The sequence below is a fragment of the Sporisorium graminicola genome, chromosome SGRAM_7 (assembly GCF_005498985.1).
Source record: "Sporisorium graminicola strain CBS 10092 chromosome SGRAM_7, whole genome shotgun sequence".
NCBI lineage: Eukaryota > Fungi > Basidiomycota > Ustilaginomycetes > Ustilaginales > Ustilaginaceae > Sporisorium > Sporisorium graminicola.
In genome coordinates this window covers 568,947-583,630 of record NC_043737.1, presented here as the reverse complement: position 1 = coordinate 583,630, position 14,684 = coordinate 568,947, and the positions used below count along the sequence as shown (strand labels likewise).

At 57.4% G+C, this 14,684-nt stretch overlaps 5 protein-coding genes across 5 annotated transcripts; 2 read left to right on the top strand and 3 right to left on the bottom strand.

Moving 5' to 3' along the window:
- Window positions 1–268: 268 nt before the first annotated feature.
- On the bottom strand, window positions 269–2,770 carry EX895_005652 (uncharacterized protein; the record flags this gene model as incomplete). The annotated part of the gene is made up of 1 exon (XM_029886244.1): window positions 269–2,770. The coding sequence occupies one exon, from the start codon at window positions 2,768–2,770 to the stop codon at window positions 269–271; it is 2,502 nt and encodes an 833-aa protein (XP_029737475.1).
- Window positions 2,771–3,328: 558 nt separating this feature from the next.
- Window positions 3,329–4,518, top strand: EX895_005651 (uncharacterized protein; the record flags this gene model as incomplete). Its single annotated transcript, XM_029886243.1, has 2 exons — window positions 3,329–3,871; window positions 4,108–4,518. 2 exons carry the CDS (start codon window positions 3,329–3,331, stop codon window positions 4,516–4,518), a joined length of 954 nt encoding a protein of 317 aa, XP_029737474.1.
- Window positions 4,519–4,673: 155 nt separating this feature from the next.
- EX895_005650 (uncharacterized protein) lies at window positions 4,674–5,556 on the bottom strand (the record flags this gene model as incomplete). Its single annotated transcript, XM_029886242.1, has 2 exons — window positions 4,674–5,322; window positions 5,396–5,556. The coding sequence occupies 2 exons, from the start codon at window positions 5,554–5,556 to the stop codon at window positions 4,674–4,676; spliced, it is 810 nt and encodes a 269-aa protein (XP_029737473.1).
- A 480-nt stretch (window positions 5,557–6,036) lies between these two features.
- Window positions 6,037–9,960, top strand: EX895_005649 (uncharacterized protein; the record flags this gene model as incomplete). The annotated part of the gene is made up of 1 exon (XM_029886241.1): window positions 6,037–9,960. One exon carries the CDS (start codon window positions 6,037–6,039, stop codon window positions 9,958–9,960), a length of 3,924 nt encoding a protein of 1,307 aa, XP_029737472.1.
- Window positions 9,961–10,094: 134 nt separating this feature from the next.
- Window positions 10,095–13,770, bottom strand: EX895_005648 (uncharacterized protein; the record flags this gene model as incomplete). The annotated part of the gene is made up of 2 exons (XM_029886240.1): window positions 10,095–13,144; window positions 13,560–13,770. The coding sequence occupies 2 exons, from the start codon at window positions 13,768–13,770 to the stop codon at window positions 10,095–10,097; spliced, it is 3,261 nt and encodes a 1,086-aa protein (XP_029737471.1).
- Window positions 13,771–14,684: the final 914 nt, after the last annotated feature.

Here is a 14,684-nt window from a genome sequence, read left to right as displayed (position 1 = left end):
CTTTGTTCTTTTATCTGGGCGCCACTCGCTGCCTCTTTCTACACCCCTTGTTTAGTTTAATGGTACTTGATCTTCGTCGGCTTTGCTTGTCTGTTGCACTGGTGTGCTGATCTCGATCGATGTATTCGCCTCGGATGCCGTTGCTGGCTGTTCCATGAACACTCGGGATGAGAGCGTTGCTACGTGGGGTGGTTTCATCGAATTGCGTCGGTGAGCAGGGAAGGTTTCTACGGATATGCTTGTTGCTGGTCCGCTCGAAGGCCGCACTCTATGCGGCTGTGAAGATGCTCAGGAGGCGTCGGACGAGGCCGATGGGCATGCGCAGCATGTCCTGCAGCCAGCTGGATACGAAGTACGAGAGATGCGCATCTCTGGGGCTTGCCTGCACGCCTAGTGAAGCGAACGAGTCGATCCAGAAGTCGTCATGCTCGGGCAGAGGGTCTACGAGTTGCCAATTTTGAGCTTGCTCTGGAAGCTCTCCTTCCGACGGCGTCGGTCGTTGATCTTCTATGACACAGGACGCCGCTGGAACGACTGGTTCGAACACGTCCGTCGCAGGATCTGCATTCGGCGCCGAAGAATACAGCGTGGCAGAACCGGCTCGGGTCGAAGCTTCAACGATGCGAGAAAGCTCGTCCAGCTTGGCGGACAAATTTCGGTTGGCCGACTGTCCTGCGTTGAAGAGCATGAAGATCAGCGCTGTCAGGAATAGGGTCCACAGCAGATGCGACGCGCGCAATACCCAGTGTATTCCGCTCTCTGGTCCTTCTCGTGCCGAAGATTGATCCTGTCGTGCTAGGGCACTTGAACCGCGTTGACCGGTGGAGAGCGACTCGTCGTGCGCTGCGATGATAGCAAGCGCTTGCCGCAAAAGCTCATCGGTGTTTGTTGCCCCCATCGTGCCGGCGCGGATTTCCTTGAGCGCCAGCCAGCTCTTCTCCTGCTCGTGAGCTCTCTGCACAGTCTCCCTGGAGTCGTCGAGCGACTCTGATCGCGGAGGGGCAGCCTCAGCCTGAGCCCGAGCAGGTTCCATGGCGGCCAACTGTGTCACTTCGTAAGTGTGATTATGTACCGCGGGACTAAACAGGCCACGTGGAAGTTGGGTTAAGTCTTCCCTTTGTACTGCCCGAGTCAACGTTTCATTCAAAATTAGAGTGCCACGAACGCAGAGGGAGACGGGCTCTGTGCTCTGCAGGACGGGGAGCAAGCTGAACGTGACCACAAGCATGTGCTCCGAGCCGCTCGCCGAATCCGACGGCTCTGATGGCGGAATAGATGGAACGTGTCTCGCACTGCCCGAAGATTGTAGTGAGAATCTCCTTCGCTTGGTGGATGGGACTGCGGCGTTATCGAGGGAAAAGTCAAAGTCGGCGTCGTTGATGCCCTTGGGTGGAGCAACGCTTAGCAAGTCCTCTTCGTCGGCTGAATGCTGATTAGGGTCGGGAAGGACGACTAAGTCTCCAATCTCGAATGTTGAGGATCCGCCAAGTATACCTTGTGCTGCGGTCCTGTGCATCTGACTGGGCGAAGAGGTGGGAGATACGACGGGACCGAAGGACCAGCTCACAATCCCGCCCGATGCATCAACTGTACTTGGCTGCCATTCGAGTAGAGACGCATTGGTGTCCAGTTGGACGTACAGCTGTACCTCGCGATCGAGACCAGGAAAGTAAGGATCATAGAGATCGAGGGAAGCCTCAAAGTCAAGTTTGGTCATGGTGGCGTCATTCGAGCTGCTATGCAGGGCTTCTTCGGGCAACTCGGAGCCATGCGGTGTTCGAGTCCGGTATGTGATAGAACTAGTCGCTCTCTCGGCCCGTATCGCATTTGGCAAGATGCGCAAAGGGCGATCGACGGGAACCAAGTCGCCAGCTTGCTGTGCAGCAATGCGTATCACGAGGGCATCGCATGCGTGGAAAGGGCCCACGATCGCGGTGTCGTCCTGCTCGGGCTCGGACTCGTCAATCGAGTTGGATCCGAGCAAAGTGACATCGGCTTCATCGTCAGAGAAGGAGGAGATGCTGGGAGATCGATGGGATGAGGCTGCGGACGAGCGTCTTCGAAGCGGCTTGCGTTGGCTGGAAACTGGGAGAATGGGAGGATCGACCTCGACGGCCATGCCATGCAGACCAAAATCGCTCTCGATAGACTCGTCGACGCTGAAGCGCATAAAGTTGTTCAAGCAGACTGGTACCGCCAGCCTGACGGAGAAAGGGGCCGTTGGCGGCGTTGACAGGGGTCTGGCTAACAGATGAAGTGTGACCATGTACGAGGCGGAAGAAGGCGGCTGCAAAGCCACTGCACGCTTTGATCCTGGGCTAGAGCGGAACGAGGTGCGGAGCGTGAACTTGCCATCATCACTCCGATTTACAGTGGATAGATGCGAAGTATCACTAAGCGGTGTCGGCGAGTCCGACCTAGGTGCTCGTCGGGACTCATGGCCGATGAAGCTGTCGTTCATTTCATGGTCAATGGACAGCGGGATGCCCAGGGAATTGGCGGCCGTTGCGGCTGAAGTGGACAAGGCGGGAGCAGCACCGGAAGCGTCGAGACGGTGAATGATGGCATCCTGTAGCTCGACAGCAGGGTCTGTGAAGAGGAGGTAAGACTCGTTTGACTCGGTGGTGGGCACCTGTATCTTCAAGAACAACGTGTAAGATGCACCGGAGCTCGCGGCGTGACCTTTGACGACGAGCTTCTTGCAAATCCTCGGCATCGCAGAAGAGCTGCTGGAGCCCGAGCCCGCGGTCACAGGGGCAAAGGCTGGCATATCGTTGCCAACGCACCTAGAGCGATGCGGTTCGGATGATGTGGCAATTCAGATGGTTGTACAGATTAGCATGGCCGAGGATTTCAGCAACGGTGAGACAATGCGAACAATCTGAGCGGAGCTGGCCGAGCAGCGCGATGCATGGGTTATCAGAAGTGACTCAAAGCTGAGCCACCGCTGGATCAGTTGACGTTGGGTGGCAAAGTGTGGCAGCTTGAAGGGGAAGGAGAGAGTGACTTTTGCAAAGTAACACAATAATCACCCAAGCCCACGCTCTGCCTGAATGCAGCTCAGCAACTCAGCAGCATTTCTTCCAAAAGTGCCACTTTGGACAGCTAAGGGTCGCGTAGCGGCTCGGAACCGAACAAGCAGCTGCTCTGTCGCACGTGAGTTTTTTCTTTGCTTGGCTTGAGACTGATTTTCGGAAGAAATTGTTCTTCTCCTCGAGAGAGAAAGCTCGTCTGACAGTGCACATCTAGGCGTCTTCCATCCCATCACTTCACCATCTACAAACACACACCACACCAACGCTTTGTGCGGCAGCATTCCTCTCACACCATGGCGTTCGCAACCAGATCATCATCGCTCTCTGCGCTGCGTCAACTCGGCTCCGGACCAGCCGTCGCTTCCAGCTCGCGCACTGTTGTCGCCGCCTTGTCCACCTCGGCTTCGTCATCCTACGCTGCACCTACATCAGAAGAGGCGACAGCACGCAAAGCTCCCTTTTCCGCCGCATCCGAAGCTTCCAGGTCACCGACAGAACCCAATGCTATCGGACGTGGCCACAAGTCGGCTGGTCGAGGACGTCCCAAAATGCTCGCTCCCTTTGACGAGTGGATCCAGTCCGATGCACGCGCCTACAAGCAGCCCAAACCAGGGATGGGTCCCAACTGGATCGGCGACACACCCTTCCCGCTCAACCCATCGTTCAACCCACCCGCGCCTGTTCGTCAGAGCACCAAGTCCGAGATTTGGAAGTTGCACGAGAGCGATCCGAAGCAATGGACCATCCGTGCCCTTTCCGAAAAATTCTCGATCGGCCTGCAGAGAACCGAGGCTATCTTGCGGTTGAAGGCGCTTGAAGGTGAATGGACATCACAGGTAAGTTTACCGATTCAATGTCCAGCACGCTCTCGATTTCGCTCAAAGTGATGAGTCAACAAATTATTCGATTAGTCTTGAAGACATCTACATGGTTACCAAAATTTTACAATCCTTACTATACTGATCATCGACTTCGAGAGCTGCTTATATCTGGCATGTGCGCATAGTGGCACTGGAACTGTTGCTGATCACTCTATTTCTTTGCAACTGTTCTCTCGTTGTTTGCACCACAGAGCAAACCACTGCAAAGCGAGTTCCAATCCAACATGGACCGCCTACTCGGTGCGCAGGACCGCAAGCGTGCCCCCGAGCCAGAACCCTCGGTTCAGTCCACCGACAAGTCGCTGCGTGGAACGCAGCACGAAGAGTTCTCCGAGTCCGATCCGCTGGATGCCCCCTCAGTCATCGCCCCCGCCCTCGCCCAAGAAGGTCTCAAGCGATCCAGCATGATTGCCGCGCTGCCCAGCGGGGGTCCGGATGCAGATGCAAAGAGTTCCAGCAAGGTGGTCAAGACAGCAAGGGCACCTCTGTCCATCACCAACGTCTCGGGAGACTCGTACAAGGGTGCCGGTCGTGTCGAGCGAAACGTGCGTCGTGCAGAGAAGAGGAAAGGCTCTCAGGCGAAGACGGGTGCCAAAAAGTAGAGAAACACATCACACAACCACTGTACAACACTTTCACAGCATATCCGTGCGCAATGCGACTCTGGAAACCACTCAAGCTGCCATGTTCCCGGCGTTCCTTTCGTGTGACCAACTGAAATTGATTGAAAGATGCCATCCTTGAGGTGCAATCGTATCTAAGCGTAGAGGGCGAGAACACGATCCTCGATGCCGTCACCGATCCAGCGAATGCTCGAGTCTTCGAGTCCGACGAGCTCGAGGTTGTCGCGTTCGGCCAGGTGGAGCTTTTCAAAGTCGGGGGCTTGCCCTGGGGCGGCGGGGTTCATGCCTTGCATCGGAGCCGCTGCACCAGACATGGCCGCCATATCGCGCGTGCCATCGGCAGCATTGTCGTCGCCCAGAACGAGTCGGTAGACCGCATTAAGACCGAAGAGCGTCAAAAAGTACCAGCTGAGCGACGACACCCACGTCACATCGAGGTCGGGCGTCTGGATGTCTCGCTGCAGCATCACCTTGAACCTCACGGTCAGCGGGAATGGAAGCTTGAGCAGCACGAATCCGGAAAAGAAGAAGTTGATCCAGCCCATGATGACGGTTTGCGGGATCATCATGACCATCTGCTTCTTCATGCCATCCATCATGCCGTCCATACCGCCGGCTGGCTCGAAAGGGTTCTTGGGTCCTTCTTTTTCTTCCTTGTCTTTGGGTTGCAGGTACGAGCCGTTGGAGAGAGCGTCCGACAGGAAAGCCTTGCGAGCTGCGAACGAGGTCGGTGGCAGCTGGAAGTAGTTTAGACGCAACGCACCTGCTCTTGCCATCACCCGTCTGCGATAAGAGTGAACCAAATCTGCGTCAGTAGAATGAAAGTTGGTTAGCAATGCCCTCCTCAGTCACTTACTGTTCTCGGAGTGCAGGTGCGGCGATGCTCTTCGGCGGCGAGTTTAGCAACGAGATGACATTGTGTCGCAGCACACCAACCAGGATCATGACCACCAAAATGGGGATCAGCACCCAGTCGCGAATAGCGCTGTCCAGGAACAGAGTCTGTTCGAGCGCCATCTTGTACTCTTGTCTCGGGGACGCAAAGGGGACGATGCAAAGGACTTTGTGGTGTTGGTTGTTTGGACGAATCAAGAGCGAGACGATGTTTCGAAGTGGGTGTCCGTGCTTTCCTTCTTCAGGCGTCGCGCGAAGCAAGCCATCCTTTGTAAACTTAACAAACCTCAAATTGCCAAAAATTGGATGGCTCACCACACGAGCTTATCACGGCTTCCGGATTTCTTGTTCTTCTCCACACAAGCGAGTTGAGAAATGAATGCGCTTCAACCAATCTTCTCCGCTTTGACCAACCAACCGCTTTGCTCTTGACTATACCCCCTCGCGGATGCGCATACATTCCGCTTCACCAACCACTACCACCTCGGAATGCTGTGCCGTTGAACGAGACGCTAAAGTAGGACACCTCGATCCTCAATTGATCCGCCAGTAAGGCGTCTGAACGGCGCTGCTCGAGCTGCTCGTCTCGAGCCAGCCGTCAGCATGGCCGAATCGCTGCTTGGCGTCATCCTCGCCACGTCCTCCTCGCGTGGGGATCACATCGTGTTTCGATGGCCCAACAGCCCCAAACTCTTCAAACGCTACTCTAAGGTGAAATACTACACCGAAACGCGTCCACTAAACCGTTCCCAGCAGGACGACGACCTCGACCCCGTGCGTCAAAAGGCGAAATGGGATCGTCATGACGAAGACGACGACGATAATGCCGATGCCCTCTCGGACGATGGCCGCCAGAGCGATACCCCTTCTTCATCTGACTTTGAAGACTCGGACGGCACCTTGGCCGACGATGACGAAAACAGGTCCGTCCGTGACCGCGCTGAAACCGTCGTCTCCCAAGGCAGGTCAAAAGCGGGTGCAGCTGCATCTACGGCGCGTTCGAAAAGCAAAGCGAGACGTCCCTTGTTGGGCATGGAAGAGGCTACACCCAGCGTCAGATCGGCGGATCGCCACGCTTCAGGACACAAGGATGCTTCCGACGCACACGACAGAGCACCAGACTCTGACGCTGGAACCTCGAAGGAGCTGTCTCCCGAGGAAAAGGCAAGACGCGAAGAGAGAGCTACCAGAGCATACAAGACTTATCTTGGTTATGACATCGAAATCTTAGCCAGCATCTTGAATCCTCGACCCGAGCTGGCGCATCAAAAGTTCGAGCTCGTCGTCGACGATCTTGCCTTTCTCGGCCACCCAGTTGCAGCAACCAAGGGCGGGACTTGGGGTGATCAGGGCGACCAGACGCAAGACAACGACAAGGAGGCTCACGGCGCCAACGACAAGTCGGCTAGTCAAACACAGCAACGAGGGCGATCAGGGCTTCGCAAGGAGATTCGACCCTATGATCTTCCTGACGACAGTGACAACCTCGAAAAGGCAGCGCCATCTGCCTCTGAGAAGCAAACAAGCAAGCACGACCCGGTCACCTCCTCGAAGTCTAGAAACGCATCCCAAACTCGCATGGAGCACACCCACGAACCATCCTCGTCTCGTTCTCAAGCACCCTTGACGCAATTCCACCTCGTCCTCGTCCTAGATCGTCCCGATCCATCGTCGGCCATGTCTGGCATGGACCTTTCCTCTTGGCTCCAGCTCTACTACGACAACATCGTATTCAAGATGACAGCTGCGCTGTTTGCCGAGCAGTCTAAATCGGACTACGTGGGGCGAGAGACCGAAAAGCTCCTGGCGCTACGGGAACGATGCATGGACGACGGACAGGCCTATGCGGCGTATGCAGCACAGTGTCTTGGCATCTCGTCGCTCGCCCGATGCATACGCGATCTTCACAAGAGCATCAGCACCTCGTCCGACGCCTTCCTCACCATCAACGATTGCATTGAAGTACATCTCCAGCTTCCGCCTATCCTGCAAGATCCTGCCAGTTTGCCCAAGCTGGTCGATATCGAGACGGAGCTCGATCCGAACGATCCAATCTTTTTGTCGGGCGGCGGGTTTGCGGGGTTGGGCAAAGAGGGTGCGGATGAGGACGGAGGTGGCGGCACCTATGATCGGCTGTTGACGCTAACGCCGGGCCAGCTGAGTATGGAGGAATGGTGTCGGACGACGGGGCCGTATCTGGTGCCGTGGAAGACGCTGCTGCTGCTGCACGATCAAGCGGATGAGGCGCCGGCACGCAGTCGCGATGGCAGTCCCGCTGGGCTCGGTTCACCGGGCGGCGGACAGCCATCGGAAGCGCACGGCTTTGAGCGGCTCTCGCGCAATTTCACAGCGTTGTTCAGGCCGAGGCTGCACAACTGTCTTAACTTCAGCGATGTCGCCGACTTGCTCGGTTGGCAGCTCTACGAAGATGTGTATCCCATGATCAGGCACTTGATCTACTATAGGCAGGCAAGGGTGATCGACGTACCCCGTCCCGGCCATGTCTATGCTATTTCGCCGCTCTTTGACTTTTCGCGTCTCGGCTTCCTGTCGCGTGTCTGGGCTCAGGCGTTCCCCGAAGTCGCGCCCCTGCCGGTGTTCCTATCGCAGCTGTCGTCGTCTTCGCGTGCACTCGGCGCGCTGTTCCCGGCGAGACATCAGAGAGAGCTTGCGCTGGACGTGTTGATTTGGCTGCTGCGCCACGACGTGGTGGTCAAGATGCATATCCGCCTTCGGCTTATTGCAACCGAGAGCGTCAAGCTGCGTACGGCGGAGAGGAGTCGGGAGAGGCACGAGCGACACCGGGTCAGGAGGGAAAAGCGGCGGCAGAGGGCGGCAAAGGCGGAAGCGAGGCGGATGAAGAAGTCGCAGGCCGAGGAGCAGCAGAGGCGGAAGGCTGCTGAGGTGGCGGAGGAGGCGAGGGTGAAGGAGGTGGGTGGGGAGGTCAGGGGTAGGAGTCGGGAGAGTGACAGCGCGAGGACGGCGGAGGCAGCGCATGCAGAGGGGATGCGGGATGGCAGGGACGGTGATGCTGATGTTCAGACGTCGGGGCTGAGCGTTTCGAGGCCTCCTATTCTGGCTCATCCGGACAGCGTGGCGGAGGCGGCTTTGGCGGCCGCTGCAATTGCTGGCTCTGGTGGAGAGGAAGCCGGACGTGCGCACCAGCACCATCACCACCGTCACCCCCATCGCCACCATCAGCATGCAAGTGACTTCAACGGCGGCACAGACTCTGGCACTGCAGCAGCAGCAGCAGCCGACAAGGCGCCCATACCGATCGCGCCCCGACCTCCGTTTGACGAACTCAAATTCGAGCGTCGGCCCGTTCTGCGCTCGCGCTCGCCCTCGACTGCGATGATGGCTGCGGGCACCAGCACCGGCCTCTCGGTCAGCTTCAGCAATCTCAGCGAGCGTGGGGAGATCGGACGTCGAGCACGTGCCGACACCACGGGGTCTTCGTCGTCTGGTGGTGGGCTGGCACACGGCCGCAACCGCGGCGATGGGCTGAGTATGACGCCGAGCAAGTCGCAGATGAGTCGGCCAACAACGCCGAATGTCGCGATTGGGGGGAGGGGGATTCCGCTGCATGTGCGAGATCGCTCGATCGGGGGCAGTGGCTCAAGTCATCCATCGAGTGCGGAGGGGAGTTTGCCGAGGAGAGCACGGAGGGCGACGAGTTCGGCCGGGTGGGGTGGGAGAAAGGGAGTGGCGAGGTCGAGGTCGCCGTCAAGGGCGAGGATGAAGGTGAGAGGGTTTGGGGTTGGGGCTGAGGTGGAGATTGATGATGATGATGAGGATGAGGAAGAGGATGAAGAGGGGGTGGTAGGAGTAGGGATGGACCAGCGTGGAGCAGAGGAGCTTGATACGAAGCTTGGAGCAATGCGATTGGGTCAAGGGCAAGAAGGAGGGAAGACAAAGAGGCGTATCTCGACGGCGAGTGAGAGACCGGATCTTCCGCCGCCGAGCGAGAGCAACTACAGTGACGGTGGGAAAGGTGCGAGTCAGCGTAGTGGCTTCAAGCGCGATACCGTGTCGTCTGGCTCAGCTTCCAACTCGTCGTCATCGGACGACGAGACGTCTTCGTCCAACTTGTCGCTCTCCACAGACCTCGATTCGGATTCCGGCGACTCCGACTCAGAGTCCCACCTGCACCGCTCGCACGCTCGCAGGAATCATCAGTCATCGCCGATGCTTTCCTCCTCCATCTCACCTTCCTCCTCGCCGCGCTTCTCTCGTGTCCGCGCCGCCACTCACACTACCACGGCGACGACAGGAGGTGGCAAGGTGTACATGGAAAGCCTGATCGTCGAGCCATCGCGGGCGTCGCGCCGCGAAAACGAGTACATCGCCACCATGGTCGAAGGCAAAGACGCGGTGACGGTCAAGCACTTTTTCAGGCTGTTGCCGTACTTGAATGGGAAGCATACGGTCGACGAGATCGAGTACAGGGTCCGCATGAAGCGCAAGGACATCAGGAGGCTGTTGGCCACGTTCAGAGAGTTTATTGTCACGTTTATGCATCCGTGAATGTCGGCAGCAATGCAAAGCGCAGTGCAAGACGCGGTTTTGTACAGTGTGTGTGTGTGTGTGTGTGTGTGTGTGTGTGTGTGTGTGTGTGTGTATTGAACAAGGAGGGGGTGTGTGGTGAAAGTTAACTTCAGTTAGCTCATCAGAGGCGCAAATGCAGGTTCGAGCACTCTGCGGCCCTGGACGACATCCATGGCGAGTTTGGTCACGTTGGCCTCAGCGACGATGACTTCCGGGCTGAGTTCGAGCCCGAAGGCCCACTTGATGCCTGTGGAGATGCGCGCGGCCTGCGCGCGGTCCCAGATGGTAAAGTCATCTGCGTCGCCGTCGTCGCCATCCGGGTTGCGTACGAGTGGGGATGTAGGGGTGTCGTCGATCGCGGATTCCGGGATGGCAGAGGACGTGGACAGTGGGAGGGGCGACGGAGGCTGCGGCTGCGAGATGGACAGCCGCAGAGGTTTGGTTGACGGGACAGAGTAGTGGACAATGTTGCGGATGATCGATGTTGTTTTTGCGACTAGGTCGGCTTCCGACAAGCCGGCGGGTGGGAGCGTGTCGACGTAAATGTCGATGGGGCTGGAGCGCGCGAGTACGTTGTGTTTCCCGTCGTGGTGGTATCGGAATTCGTACGTGCCGGGGACCCAGGGCAACTTGGAATCGCGGAACACCGAAACGCCGCTGACAGCGGAGGACGAGGTGGTGGTGTTTGGGAAAGAAGAAGCGTGGTGCACATCGCCAACCCACTCTTCTTCTGCTACGCCGAGCCATTTGCCCTGACTCGAGATCTTTGTAACGAGGGACGCTTCGTCCGCACCCTGCTTGCCGCCGAAACGCGAGAGTAGGTAGAGACCGATCCAGTCGCGACGCGAGTGGTTGGGCGCAGCTCGCCATTCGACCGCGATCGGCTGGCCCAGGTGGAACCTTGCACTCGCACCAGCGGCGGGCGGACGAACAGTCAAGCGGTACATCGACTTGTCCACGCCTTCGGACCTCAACTTCTGGTCATCCTCGACGCGCACGATCAACAAGCGATCTTTGCTCTGCTGCAGCAGCACTTTGGTCTCCTCCAACATTCCTTCGAAGCGCGGCCTGGACTGCCTGAAGAACTCTTCAAACGCCTCGGCCGCATCGCGCTGCACTTTCTCGATCGTACCCTGTACATTCTTGACGGTCGGATGCTCCTGCGCCAGCCGGAACAGATCGGAATCCTTGGCAGCGACCCACTGCGATTTGAGCTGTTTCGTCAGCCCGGAATCCTTACGCAGTGCAGCTTCGCCGTACAGCTTGCGCATATGAGGCCCTTCAACAAACGACAGGAAACCCCAATGCGCAACGTACGACACGATAGCCATGAGCAGAGTCAGCTTCGATCCCGCGATCAGTGCCAGTCCAAAGAAAGCGGCACCGCCCATACTGCGCTCCGGATTGTTGAGGAAGCGGTAGATGCCCGTATAGTACAGTTGGTGTGGGTATTCGTCTACGAAAAAGTCGCCGTACAGCCAGCCGAACGGACCAAGAACTTCATACGACGAATTGGCGGTCCAGCAGTGCAGTGCAACCAGCAGGAAGCCGAGCGTGTGACGCAGCAGCTCAGGCCCGACTGTCCAGTCCGGGTGGCCAATGGGCGTGTAGCAGTTCCACGCGAGCGCACCGAACGAGATATATGTCATCACCAGCGATGTGTTGTAAACCACCTTCCAGTGGCCAAATGCTTCGAACACCGCGTCCTGGGGTTGGGCGTAGTGGTAGTGTTTGAGGAAGTGACGCACTATCCACTTGGACTCGGACTGGCGGGAGAGCGCAATGCCGAGGCCGAACGAGTGGAAGGTGCGCCAGGCGAGCGCGTTGATGAAGAGCAGCGTGAGCCTGGCCCGCGGGCCCAGCGATGGGAGGATGAGCGGAAAGAGAGCGTAGAGGGAGCCGACGAGTAAGAGGAAGTCGTGGGCTCGCATGAGGTCGAGATTGCGGAAAACAACCGTATCTTTGCGGAAGATGCGATGGTGCAGGTCATGCAGCGTGGTGACAGGACGCTGGATCTGAGACGAAGCGTCGATTCCGGAGAGGTGCTGTTGGATGGCGTCGTTGGAGGAAGAGGAGGAGCGGAGCGCGGTGCGTTTGAACGTTCGACTGTGGCCGTCGTCCGATGTGTCGTCGTCGGTGTCGAGCGCGGTGGAGCCTTCGGTCTGGCTCGGAGTGGGACCTTCAAAGTCGGCGTCGTTGGCAGCCGATCGCGAGGATTGAACAGGGTTTGCCACAGATGCGGCACTATCCACCTTGTTATCTGGCAGGCCGTTGTGCGCAGCATCGTTGGCGTGAGCTGCTTTACGCGACGCAGCGTTGAAGGGCGCCTGACGAAGAGGCACACGCGCAGCAATGGGTTTGCGTTCGCCATAGGTTCGCTCAATGTGTGGACCCTCGAAAAAGGACATGAAGAGGAATTGCGCAAAGTGGGCAGCCAGCGAGACGAACAGCACGGCATAGCTGCCGCTGACGAGCGAGAGACCGTAGTAGCCCGCATATCCGATCGAATACATGGGATCAGGCGCGATCTCGTAAACACCGTCAAAGACGAGGCTCTGCAAGCAGAGGAAGAAGCAATCGCCCCAATACCATGCGTAGTCCTTGACGACGCGGTGAGCATCAATCTTGACCCAGAGATTGAAAAAGATAAGGGTCCAACCTGCGATCCAGCGCAAGACATGCATGGCGACCGAGTGACCCTCGGGCAGCCGGGTGCATGAGAATGCAAAGAGCGAGTAGGCGACGAAGTCGTTGAGCAAGATCACATCGACGATGCTGCGGAACATGAGCCAGACATTGTAGTCGAGCGGCATGGCGTCGAAGACATAGTCCTTGTCCATCTTGGTGACGAGCTGCTGCTTGACCCAGTTGTGGACGCGGGGTCGACGCTGAGCATCCATCCAACCATGCTGCTTGACTTGACGGATGATCCAACCCTTTTCACTCTGCTGCTTGAGGATCCAACCGAGACCGGCGTTGTAGGAGGCACGCCAGAAGGCGAAGTAGAGAAAGAAGAAGATCTGGGCGGCTCGGCGGGAGAGAGCGAAGTAGAAGAGGATCTGGAAGGAGAGGGAAACGACGGTGACAATGTCGAGCGGCGTCTTGGGCTGTCGTGGATCAAAGATGGACGAGAGCATGTCCGGCGTATGCGGCACGGTGAAGACTGGACAAGCGGGACGAGCGCATGATGAGGAACAGTAAGCGCGGCCGGCGGCATGGCCAAGCACGAGAGGATGCAGGATCGGATCAGGGAGCGGAAGGGAAGCCGAATGGTTCGGGAAGGGGGAGAGGGCCACACGTCAAAAAGGGCGGAGCGGTATCATGTTAGTCCTCTTTTCTTGTCTTTGGCGAATCAACTATCGGAACGGGAACCCAACTCATGGCGAAGAGGAAGAGACAGGGAAACATGGACAGAGCGAGAGAGCAGAGAGAGCAGGGAGGGACAATGCCGGAATCTGCTCTGGCTTTAGTGCCTTTGATGCGCGAATGGCAGAGTTAGGCCGCGGCACAACTGTGCCAGTGGTCTGGACGCATGCATGTACCGAATGTGGGGGGAAAGGGCGGGCATGTCAACTTACCGGTACCATCGGGAGTCCTTCCGAGCACCTTGACGTGCTGATCCAAAGTATCGCCGCTCTTTGCATCACGAGACGGTGCTTGATCGAGGGATGGAGCAGCACGCTCGGTTGCGTCAGAACGCGGCGAATCGCTGCCAGCCAGTGACTGCTGCTGCTTGCGATTGCGCAAACCCTCGGACGGGTCTGTGCCCAGCACATCTGTAGTAGCCATGCTCAGAGTAGTAGCATCCGGCGTGCTAGCGATGTTGGTCAGTACAGGGATTGTGATGGTGGTAGAGGCGATCGACCAAGGGGTGAATCGGAACGTGGAAGCTTTCTTCTGAGGTTGGCAGCTACGATTCCGGATCCGCGCCTGTGTCTACGTGTGCTTTGCGTCGCTGTCTGCCTGTCTCTCTGTCCGTCTGTCCGTCAATTTTCGATTTTCGCGTGGCTGCTGTGGTTTTTCTTCCTGAAGATCAAAAATAATAATCTCGATCTCGTTCAGCTACACCGAATGTCGCGTGCTGCGAAAGAGCTCTCTCCCTCAACAGCTCGAGCCCTCGTTTCACGACCTTTGGCTTGCTCTCCTGTGTGTGCACGGCCGCAAGAGCAAAAGACGTTCGCACCACCGACACAACCGACGTCAATTAGGAGCTCGAAGCTTCCACGCCAATCCACCTCATCAGAGCCATTCAACCTGCGTTGACCGGCCTGTGCTGCGTTCAGCCTGCGTCGCTCAGTCGAGCGAAGTCAAAGCAGACCTGCCATCCTGCTGGAACGACATGGTGAAAGAACGTGTGCATCAGCCCAGGATTTTGAATAGAGTAATCACTTATACGCCTGGTGCGAAGACTAGGGCACACACCGCGTGAGAGAGATCACACGATGTTGGGATTGTCCTGCAGCTCTTGCATGGAGCATGTGTGTGAAGCCCCAAAGCTGTCCTTCAGCGCTATGTGATTGGTTCTGTAGATAGCATCATCGGCATCGCCGGCCCGATGCAATCCTTCCCGAAGTTCATCAGCTCAGAGTTTGGCGCACTTACGAGCCGAAACAACGCATTGCGAGACCCTGAAAGAGGTAAAAAAGAGACGATAAAAAAAAAGAAGGCACCGAAATGGAATTCCAGATTCACTCCTCACTGTC